Raw genomic sequence first — 12,358 nt, 5'->3', positions numbered from 1 at the left:
ATGCCCACTCCACAAGGAAGGTGGGCTCATCTTGGGCGGCTGCCCGAGGGGTCTCGGCTTTACAACTTTGCCGAGCAGCTACTTGGTCAGGAGCAAATACGTTTGTAAAATTCTACAAAATTGATACCCTGGCTGAGGAGGACCTGGAGTTCTCTCATTTGGTGCTGCAGAGTCATCCGCACTCTCCCGCCCGTTTGGGAGCTTTGGTATAATCCCCATGGTCCTTACGGAGTCCCCAGCATCCACTTAGGACGTTAGAGAAAATAAGAATTTACTTACCGATAATTCTATTTCTCGTAGTCCGTAGTGGATGCTGGGCGCCCATCCCAAGTGCGGATTGTCTGCAATACTGGTACATAGTTATTGTTACCAAAAAATCGGGTTATTGCTGTAGTGAGCCATCTTTTCTAGAGGCTCCTCTGTTATCATGCTGTTAACTGGGTTTAGATCACGAGTTATACGGTGTGATTGGTGTGGCTGGTATGAGTCTTACCCGGGATTCAAAATCCTTCCTTATTGTGTACGCTCGTCCGGGCACAGTATCCTAACTGAGGCTTGGAGGAGGGTCATAGGGGGAGGAGCCAGTGCACACCAGGTAGTTCTAAAGCTTTACTTTTGTGCCCAGTCTCCTGCGGAGCCGCTATTCCCCATGGTCCTTACGGAGTCCCCAGCATCCACTACGGACTACGAGAAATAGAATTATCGGTAAGTAAATTCTTATTTTAACGTTGTCTCTATTTTCCTGTCTGCGGGTTCCTTTAAGGCAGTAGCCCTGGAACCGGCAGTACTGTCTTTTTTTGACAGACGTGATAATGACGCATCAACAGCAGGGGGAGTTTCCCAGACCTTTTGCCTCTCATGAGCAAAAGGAAAGGCTGCCACCCATGTTTTTGACACTTGGAATTTCTTGTCAGGAGTAACCCATGGCTCCCTGAAAAGATCATCCAGTTCCTTTGAGTCAGGAAATGTAACCTGCACCTTTTTCTGTGCAGAGAAAAAGGATTGCTGCACATCTGTCTCATTCCTTAGGACATCCCTTATTGCTATGATAAGCGAGTCTTTACCCTGTGCAGCAGAGGAATCATCTAACTCCGTATTAGATTCCACCTCCTCCCCCTCTTCCACCTCTGGCACCTCCTCCTCGGATTCGAGATTGAATGTGCAGCACATTCAATCTGGAGGATCTGATCCGATGCTCACGGGAACGCGGATCGGATCGGAAACACCTAAAAAATGCCAGATTTCATCCAATATATCGAGCCGAATGGCTGAAATTGGGCATTATTGCTCTAGTGTAGTGTTTCCCAACCTCGGTCCTCAAGGCACACTAACAGTCCTAGTTTTAGTGAAATCCGGGCTTGAACACAGGTGACTTAATTAGTACCTCAGTTATTTTGATTTAACCAGCTGTGCTGAAGCCTGGATATCACTAAAACCTGCACTGTTGGTGTGCCTTGAGGACCGCGGTTGGAAATGCCTGCTCTAGTGTATGGGGCCCTTAACTGCTGCCTTTCCTGTCTGACAGTAGTCAATTTATTAGACATGCAAGCCATAATAGTTTTAATAGAACTGAGCCAGACTGGCTCCTGCAAATCACCCCCAGGAGCCCAACTACCTTGTGAATGATGACTGCATTGTTCACACATGAGATAATCTGCAGGGGAGGGTGAAAACCTGGTGTGACAAATAGTGCACACAACTTTTTTCACCATGCTGACAGAGGACATTTATATTGACATACACAGAGACACAGGTACAAGCAAGCCTGTCTAGCCCAGTGTGTGTGGAGAGACTCAGAGAGGGGGAACCAGCACACAGCCTGAAACTAACAATTGTACAGTTAGAAAGAGGCAGTTTGGTGTATAGTGCGTGAGGAGCCTAATACAAGGGTCCCACAGTCAGCTCTCCCCCTTAACTACACCAGTGTTTGGCCGTGGCGAATCACTTTGAGGAGCTGACAGTCCTGCAGCAACGCTGAGAGTGCAGGAAATGGCGCCAGGAAGCCGCTGGTCCCGCTCTGATGAAGCTCCGCCCCCTGCAATGGTGCTGGAGCTATATACATATTTATACTGGCAAAAGTCCCCAATGTGTGTAAAATGAGGTACAAGCACCTATTTTCACACCAGCTGGCCAGTTTACGTGGGGGGTCTATGGGATCACCCCAAGGGGAGTCCATATGCCTGCCCGCGATCGTGCTGCACATAGAACAGGGGCCTCCGATAACGGGGTCCCCGATTGTCACTCACCACTCTACTGACCTTCAGGCTCTGTACTGGGGGTGTGCGCCAGAGCATAATGCCTACGGTACACTGAACCTCAGGACTGGTGTCCTATCAGCGGGATCCGACTCAGCACCTCCAGGAGGCCGGTGTCTGGCCGTCCGTCCCCCTCCTTCTCTGTCCCTCGGTTCAGGCAAGTTGTTGCCCAACAGCTTACCTGAAAATAACAAACCTTAAAATAAACTGAAGAAAAACTTTCTGAAGCTCCAGAGTGTATATCCTCTCCTGAGGGCACATTTTTCTAAACTGAGCTGTGAGGGAGGGGGCATAGAAGGGAGGAGCCGGCACACCCTGTTGAAGAAATGTAAAGTGCATCGGCTCCTTTGGACCCCGTCTATACCCATCATACTAATTTTTTTATGCTATTCCATGTGCAGTAAAATGAAATTAAATGTGTTTTAATTAATGGCATCAGGAAAAGATTTAAATATAATTGTAATTTTTTTTTTCTTTTTCTTAATTTGCAGTCTATAGGGGAAGGTGTTAAAGAAGCTGTGCAATACGTTTTGCCTCGGCTACTTCTAGCTCCTGTTTACTACTGCCTGCACTACTTTGAATTTATTAAGGTAAGATGTGTTGTTGAGGACTTTAATTTAGCAAGAGCATGTTAATTTAAAAAAAATTTTTAGTGTGAGAGTTTTTTTTTACAGAATTAGTGCTGCAGCACTACTGAGTGACCGCAGTTTGCTGAGTGATGTGCACTTGCTGTGGACATATGGTGACATGATCAGATTTAGAGAACAGATGACTTTAACATTCATTGCCCAATCGCGTGACCACTAAGGCGTCACATGACCATTGGGGTCACATATACTAAATGCTTCTAGAACAGACTCAGTATTTTCTCTGTAAAAAAAAAAATTAAACTTGCTGGTCTTACAATAAAACCAGAACTTTTATGGGCAGCCCTGTTGTAGGGCAGCTGGTAGTCATGTTAACACATGACTTCAGATTAGGCAGGTTGTTAATTGTATAGCCTAATGCCCTGAGGAGATGCAGAACATGTTCCTAAATAAGTTATAGATTATGAACAGAAGTGAACAACGTAACTACAATATTATGTTTTATTAATGTACAAAAAAATGTGGTGTGCTGCAGAAAGATAACGCAAGGTCACGTCTCATTTGTGTTGATTTGGACTCTTGTTTCAATTACTTTGGTGTGTATTTATATCCTGTGTTTTCATTTTTCTAGCAATTAGAAGAGAAAAGTGAGGATGAGGAAGATAAAGAATGTTTGAAACAGTCCATAACTGCCCTACTCAACCTCCAAAGCAGTATGGAAAGGATATGTTCCAAGAGCCTGGCAAAGAGACGTCTCAGGTATCCATACACTTTTAAATGGCACACTTGTTCTGCTTTTATGTCTCATTGGAATTGGCCCCCTCTGATGCAGTATGTCCAGCCGTTGAAAGGCTGAGAATAATCAATTTAAACAAGTCTGGGTTACAGACATAGTAACTGTTTGGACAGAGCAGAAGAGCACATGGTACCACCTCTTCTGATGGTTACCTACAGGGGAAAAGCAGTTATTACAGCGTCATCAGTGGTGAGTTCTCATGAGCTGCTGAGGGCCAAGCCACGGGATGTCCAGGTCAGTTACATTGTTAGCTAGAGGTTTGGATTTGTTTTTTTAAATGATTTATCCATATTTCTATACATTTAGTATCCTTTCATTATTGGCATTTTCCACATGTCATGTTATTTGCGTACACGCAGGCATTTAGAGAGTATAGCTGATGAACATATATTTCTATGAAACTTTCTATGAACTTTTAAATTTATATACTGTAATAATAGTTAATGCCTTTTTCTGGATAGAGCATAGTATGAATTTCCTCCAACCTTAAAAAAAAAGTGGTGTTAAGGCTTGGGTGGACTCAAAACTAACCATGGGTGTACATTCCCTATAATCATCGTCTTTTATAGTCTTTCTTTTTCCTTAACAACTACTGGAATTCATTGAGGATTCCTGCAATTTATAAAACAAAAAAAACAAAAAAAACCCCAAACAAACCTGAAACTTAAAAGCCGTTAAAGTGGATTATTCTTTGTATACCTTTTTTTTTTTTTTGGTCTTTTTAGTATAAACAGAGAATACAACAAAGTGGGAGTGCCAAAGTGCTTTCTTTTGTTTTTAAAGGAAGTGACATTAAAGACAGGCGATTGTTTTCGTCTGAAACCCTTTCATACTGTATATACAGTAGCTGTCCCTGCAAGCTGCAACTCCAGCTAGTTTCTGACCTTCTGCAGAGCTTCAAAAGTGGACTGTTCTCAGGTTCGGTTCATGTGCCACCAAAGCTGTAGAGTGTTTTAAAGTCAGCTTTTATATTATTAGATTTAGAACCTATATATATATAATTTTTTTGGTGTGTGTGTGTATATATGTATGTTTGTGTGTGTGTGTGTATATGTGTGTGTGTGTGTGTGTGTGTGTGTGTACAAGACAAAAGTTTATATTTGAGGATTTGTTTTACATAATGTGATGTCCACATTTTTGGCTGATTACTCATTTTGTTTGTTTTGCTTGTGTACAAATGAGGTATCTAGCAGTAACATACTGTACATACAGTAATCAGGAATATATCTGCTTTAATGAGTTTTTAAGACAATAGTAAAATAAAGTTGTGAGAGATACTATTTTTATATATATTAAAATAATGTTGCTGTATCCACAGTTAGTACTTAAGGATTCAACTTTTCAACTACAGGTTGAGTATCCCTTATCCAAAATGCTTGGGAACAGAGGTATTTTGGATATGGGATTTTTCCTTTTTTTTTTATATAATTGCATACCATAATGAGATATCATGGCGATGGGACCTAAATCTAAGCACAGAATGCATTTATGTTACATATACACCTTATACACACAGCCGGAAGGTAATTTTAGCCAATATCTTTTATAACTTTGTGCATTAAACAAAGTGTCTGTACATTCACACAATTCATTTATGTTTCATATACACCTTATACACACAGCCTGAGGGTCATTTAATACAATATTTTTAATAACTTTGTGTATTAAACAAAGGTTGTGTACAGTGAGCCATCAGAAAACAAAGGTTTCACTATCTCACTCTCACTCAAAAAAGTCCGTATTTCGGAATATTCCGTATTTCGGATATTTGGATATGGGATACTCAACCTGTATCATAATGTATTATGACACCAACATCAAATTACATATTTCAGTTGGTTGTTATAGCATGTTACAAATAGATTTTTTCTTATAACTTTTTTTTTTTTTAAACTCTTTTACTTTTTTGTTTGTTACTTTTAAGGCTTTCTCTTGTAGACCATAACATGACTGTAAACATTTAGGCCAGTAATTATATATAAAAATAACTGAGAGATGTTTTAGTCCATGAGACATAGAAATAGGAGTTTTGTCTTCTGGGTTTTTTATGTGCTTATTTTTCTTTTAAACCAGCATTGTACTGCTTTGCACCATTGTTAATTATAATGTGGGTTCGTTCTGATGACCTCTTTCTATTTCATTCCACAGCGAATCTGCATGTCGTTTTTATAATCACCAAATGAAGGGAAAACAGTTAGCCATTAAAAAAATGAATGAAATTCAGAAAAACATTGACGGATGGGAGGGAAAGGACATTGGACAGTGCTGCAATGAATTCATCATGGAGGGGGCCCTAACACGAGTAGGGGCCAAACATGAGAGACACATATTCCTCTTTGATGGCTTGATGATCTGTTGTAAGTCAAATCATGGACAACCTAGGCTACCAGGTGCCAGTAATGCAGAGTATCGTCTGAAAGAGAAGTTCTTTATGCGAAAGGTACAAATTAACGACAAGGATGACACTAATGAATATAGACATGCTTTTGAGATTATCTTAAAAGATGAAAACAGTGTTATTTTTGCTGCTAAATCAGCAGAAGAAAAAAACAACTGGATGGCTGCCTTAATATCCCTGCAGTATAGAAGTACGTTAGAGCGAATGTTAGATGGGACTATTTTACAGGAAGAGAAGGAAGAGCAGCTGAGGCTCCCGAGCCCCAAACTGTACAGGTTTGCAGAGCCGGACTTGGAGGAGAATATTATATTTGAGGAAAATGTACAACCCAAATCTGGTATCCCCATCATCAAGGCTGGGACTGTAGTGAAACTCATCGAAAGACTAACTTTTCACATGTATGCAGGTATGGTATCTGTGCATTATCTTTATGAATAAACCTACAATAAAGTCACTGTTACAGTACATTCTCCCTTTGTTATTCATATAATTTAAATGTAAGTACGACATTACTATGTTTGGGCCTGTAGAGAAGCTGGTTCTTATCTGTCACTCTTGTCTTGTTTAATAGACCTTATGACTATGACAAAGCCAGCTATAAGCAATAAAGCTTCCATTGCAATGAGGATGTGGAATATAGAAAGCCTGTTATAAATCTTTATTGCTTGGATTTATAGAACTAGTGCATATCCTGCGTTTCTCTCTCTCGTCTCACATTTTTCTGTTGGTGGCCTCTGACAACTATTTGTAGAAGTTATTTACTTTGCCTAATTCTAGTAATTAAGACTCATTTTCTTTTTGTTAGTCTGGTGCTTCCATGATTGAGTCTTGAGGCAGGTGAAGTGTATGTGCTTGCTTTATACCACCTGCAATCAATCTCTGCAGAATTATAAGTTGTTAAAGCATTGGTACTATCGATCGAGCGCAGCAAGAGGCGGTGGTATGTGTGCAATACCTAGACCAGGTTGATGGTTTCTTCATGTGAACCAGAGAGACCAATAGCAATCAGGCTTCTGTTGACTATTTCTAAACCACATTGCAGCCTAAATGGTTACAGTAATATGTTTACAGCAATGTTAGGAAATGGTAGAAGGAAACAAATGTGATCTGATTCCAGTTATTGTCTCTGAAATAACAATGACACTTTAACAGGCAGTTCTAAATGTAGAAAACATTTTACATTTCTGTCATGTACAATGTTAATCCTGCTCCTTTATTCTGCTGGGTTTTGTATACACCTTACAAGCAGAAGAAATAGGGATTGTTCATCTTCTTACAGGTGTCTGTTTGCTGAAGTCTGGATTATATGTACATGGGTTTATATATATATTATAATATTTTAATATGAGGAAAGGCACATGCAAAAAAAGGTTGTTTGTATATTTCTGTGAGTATACGTTGTATAGATAGCTGTATAAATATTATTTTATTTAATAAATTGTCCTCCTATTGTTTTTCCTCCACAAATGCAAACAGTGTATCTGAGAAGGAATATAGAACAATGTAATGTGTTTTAAGGTCACTTGCAGGCTTGTATCTACTGTTCCTTAGGCAGAAATAGCATAGAGGGTTACTAAACCTAAAATGTACATTATGCATTTATTTGCTTATTACAATCTTCGATATTCTTGTACTCAAGAACTGCGTTACTTCGTTATGTCCAAGTGAAAACCTATGTACAGAGAAACGCACGTATGGCCTAACTATATAGTCCTAAGAGTGCTATGGTATAAAAGTCCCATGAAGGTGACAGAAGATGATCATCTTAGATCAAGCCTTGGAGGTTAGACTATTACACAACCATGCTGCAAATTATTGCTGTCCAGTAAGTAGACCAAATCATATTTGAAAAGAGACTCCACATAAGTAGATTCCATGGACAGCCAATTTGAACACACTACAGCATCTTTTATTGCATGTATCAGTGGATTGAGACTTCTTGCTGACTTCTGTTCTTCTCTCCGGATACAGTTATGTATATGTAAGAATGCTTACCTAATATTCTGCAGTCCAGCAAATTACACGTTTTATTTCTGAGCCATTATCTAGGATGGTGTTTTGTTTTTTGTTTTTTTGTTATATCTTCTTTAGTCAAATGCAGATGACTGTGAATTTATCATTCTGTGGCTTTCCTGGATTTCTGTTGATTTAAAAATAACTTTATGGCTCACACCCAAGACAAACATGGGAGTCTACAACTTCGCAGCAAAAGTTGATTTCTTGGCAATATGCAAGAAGTGACGATAACCGAAGGAGGGGTTTCTTCCCTCCCAAGTTTTAAACAAAGATCTGTCGTGGTTACTTTATTATTAGAATCCAAAGTAATGCTCTTGTCCTAATGAGTAAGGTCTGCAGATTCCGTAAAAGGAAGTGACCTGTCTGTTATCTTGTCCCTTTTAATTAATTGCGCTCCAAAGTAATGCTGTTCTGGGTCCTGACTCTCTCCTACCAAGTATTGTTCTCCGAGTCGGAGTAGATCTATTTCTGGTTCCTTTTTTGTTTGCAAAAATAGCATTTGTGCGTCAGTGTGAGGTCTGTTTCCTTTCCTAAGGAATTCAAGGGAGATTGTTTAGAGCTAATTGTAGGTCACTATTGTTTTATTGTCTAGAAATTGCCTTCTTTAATGTGAAACTTGACAATTCCCATTCAGTACGTTTACTCTATGTAAAGAAGGATCATGTAGGCCTACATTTTGTACATTCTATTTTATACTGGCTGTAATACGAGTTCTGCAACCATGCTTAGCTGCTCTGTCAGACAGAAGTGTAAATGTTCTCCTTACACATAATCAGCACTGCCATGCGGTAAGGCACTGCTCCACACTCCACCCATCCTATGTAAAAAAAAAAAATCAATCTTCTGTATTAACTGTTAATTAGTCCTGCAAGAGATCAAACTGGTGTATTATGACCTTTGGTTGATACAGTAAACTTGATTTACTCAACTCTACTTTGTATATCAATACAGTATATGTAGTTTTATGTAGATCGTAAAGGTATCTGCTTTTCCTTAATACAGTGTATATTCCCACTGAGTAAAATACACAACACCCTATTTATGTATTTAATGTTTTTTGTTTTTGTTTTTTTTAGTAAACCTAGTTCCACAGGCCTCATATGTATAGGGGTAAAGTGCTCAAATAACACTTATGGCTCCTATAGGTGAATATCAGTGTGTATTTTGTTCTTCATCAGAAATACTAGCTTTATTTTAGAGATAGTTGTAAATGCTATGACTATAATCATATTTTCCTAGAACTTCTTAATGAGCAGGTAATTGTGAATTTTTTTTCCATTATTTCCTTTAATTCCATGGAATAAAAATAAAAATAATCCAAAAGTAGTTATGGTTTCATTGTTCTGTTTATTTTACTGTCATCCATCACTTTTATCAGCCGAAAATTTCCTGTCTGTAGTAAGGAGAATGTTCAAATGTTATAAGGGTGACCGACAACAGAATATGATAAAAGTGTATGGTCTGTCCCAGGTCTCCCACTACTGCAACGGACAAATAGGGCAAGTTCACGGCTGGGGGACCCATAATAAAGCGGTGTTAATACATGATATACTGTATATTATGATAAAATTATTCATATAAAAGTAATGGCTGTCTGTTGAATTATCCTTAGTACACTTGAAGTATGAATTCAGTGTGCATGATGGGGATAGCGGTGACGAAGGAGTAAACAAGATGCTGTCTCTGCAGCGGACACTCGGCATGCAGTCTATTCTGTTTATGTCCTACATAATACAGCGAGTACTGACACTGGGTAAAGATGCCTTTGTCAGAAATGGCAGGTCCTTTGTTACCTAGACATAATGGTGGGCTACAATGGAAGGGTTATTTAAAGATCACAAATTCTGTCAGGGCAGTGAGTCAGGATTGGTGCAGTGATGTCGCTGCAATGAAATTGATATTTTAACTGCTTTGTAAGTATTATGGACCTGATTCAGAGTTGTACACAAATACTGTGTATAAGTATGCAAATGTCAAAGCCACTGGAATTTTTGTATTAAGACTCCAACTGGCAACTTTGCAAATCCATGCAGCTAGGGTGGCCAATCCCGGGCTTTTTTTTACAATCCAGGAATTGGTTTCTCTTCAATGTGTGTGTGTCCGCCCTGCCCAGCCCACATAAAACACCCTAATCTGGACGGGCTAGAGGGTGGATCACTTGCTGAGAGGAGGTGAGGTGCAGCGCAGACGGTGAGGTCCAGGCAGCTGGCTGCGCAGCATGACCTCTGACTTCACGCAGTGCGCACAGCCGGGGGTAGGAGGAGCTGGGGAATGTCTGAGCCTCCTGAGGATGCTCAACGCTACCCGGCATTAAAAAAACAAAGTGGCTTCCAATCCCAGGATTGAATCCCGGCTAATTTTTGGCCAAAATCCTAGGATCCTGTCGATCCCGGGATTGGCCACCATACTGGCAGCTGTATACAAAACACATCAGTTTATCAGCCTACTAAGAATAGTCAACAGAACTCTATGTGAGTGCCAGTGAAACTGTGTACAAAGACACAGCCGCTGTCTCCGACACGTCTATAAAATGGTTGTGATTGGCCTGAGTTTTTCTAACCACCCCCATTTTACCGTCCACACACAGTCCCTAACTGTCAATCAATTTGCATCCTAATCCTCTGTCTGCCACATCGCAGAGCCATCACGACGGATGCCCCGTGGGACTCAGGCATGTGTAGTAATAAAACCATTGGTTAACTGTGCAAAAAGCAAAATAGCATACAACTCTGAATCAGGCCCTATATAACAGTCTCTAATAATATATGAAAAGCCAACAATATAAATATTGTAAGCTACAGCTGCATATATTGCCTGATTTCACCCTGTTGCAAGACAACATGAAGCTAGCCCTCTTGACAGCAATAAATACTCAATTCCCTACCTGAACCCTCTGGCACTTTCTCTTCATTTGATTACACAAATGAAGATGAAGTATCAACACACTTCTCATCCTGCTACTCAACTACCTCTCCTCTCCCCTTGACTCTATACCCTCACAAATAAGTAAAGCTCTGTCTCCTGTGCTCATTCCAGCCTTAACTAACCTCTGCAATCTATCTCTCTCTACTGGTATCTTTCCTTCACTGTTCAAGCATGCAGTGATTACTCCCATTCTGAAAAAACTAAATTCTGACCCTAACTCTCTCTCAAACTCCCGTCCCATCTTTCAGCTCCCATGTCTCTCCGAGCTACTTGAGAAATTTGCCTGCACGCGCCTCACACACTTTCTTAACTCATACAACTTATTGGACCCACATCAATAAGGCTTTCACTCCCAACACTCCAGAGACGGCACTGACTAAAGTAGTGAATGATCTGGTCACTGCGAAGTCTAAAGGCCATTACTCACCACTTATTCTTCTAGATCTCTCCGCTGCTTTTGACACCTCACTCTCTTCTCATACAAACACTGCAATCCCTAGGTCTTCATGACACGGCCCTCTCTTGGTTCCTATCCTACCTATCTAATCGCTCTTTCACTGTCCGTTTCTCTGAATCTACCTCCTCTTCGCTACCTCTTTCATTTGGCGTACTGCAGGGCTCAGTCTTAGGTCCTCTGCTTTTCTCAATCTATACCTCATCTCTTGGGAAACTAATCAGCTCTTTTGGATTTCAGTGTCATCTGTACGCAGATCATACTCACATCTACCTATTCTCCCCTGATTTGTCTCTTATCTGTATTGGGCCGGGTCACTGAATGCCTTTCTGCCATTTCAACTTGGATGTCATCTCGCCACCACAAACTTAATATTTCTAAAACAGAGTTAATTATATTTCCACCGGCCAATTGCAGTTACCAACCTGATATTTCTATCACTGTTGAGAACTCTACAAGCAATACTACACCACAAGCTCTCTGCCTAGGTGTCATACTTGACTCAGAACTGTCCTTTGCTCCCCACATTTAATCTGTCTCAAAATCATGTTACATGCATCTAATACCCCTTTCACACTGCCAATGCCGGATCCCACCCGGGAATTGGAAACTGGTCCTTCCCGGGTGGGATCCGGCATTGGCCACTGCTGCAGGCTTCCCCGTCCCGGCAATATGCATCGACTCGGGAGCCCGTTTACGCAGCCACTGACCCGGTATTCAACCCGGGTATAACACTGCTTTATTCCCGGGGTTGAATTGCCGGGTCAGGCGACCCGGGATTTCGACTATGCCCCTTTCACACCGCACGCTGACCCGTGTCGACCCGGCAATATGCCGGGTCGATACCGGGTTATTTGTGCGGTGTGAAAGGGGTATAAGAAACATATCCAAAATACGATCATACCTTACACAAGACACTGCTAAACT

The 12,358-nt window shown here is 40.7% G+C and overlaps 1 protein-coding gene across 1 annotated transcript in view; it reads left to right on the top strand.

Annotated features, from left to right (window-relative positions):
• SOS1 (SOS Ras/Rac guanine nucleotide exchange factor 1) overlaps positions 1 to 12,358 on the top strand; it is a 487,602-nt gene that overhangs the window by 365,891 nt on the left and 109,353 nt on the right. The window contains exons 8-10 of the mRNA XM_063918018.1: positions 2,747 to 2,845; positions 3,474 to 3,601; positions 5,787 to 6,442. Coding sequence (XP_063774088.1) covers positions 2,747 to 2,845; positions 3,474 to 3,601; positions 5,787 to 6,442 — 883 coding nt within the window. The remainder of the gene's footprint in view (positions 1 to 2,746; positions 2,846 to 3,473; positions 3,602 to 5,786; positions 6,443 to 12,358) is intronic.

Source organism: Pseudophryne corroboree, chromosome 4 (genome assembly GCF_028390025.1).
Source record: "Pseudophryne corroboree isolate aPseCor3 chromosome 4, aPseCor3.hap2, whole genome shotgun sequence".
NCBI lineage: Eukaryota > Metazoa > Chordata > Amphibia > Anura > Myobatrachidae > Pseudophryne > Pseudophryne corroboree.
Note: the sequence above shows the minus strand (reverse complement) of the source record. Positions and strands in the feature narration are given on the sequence as shown.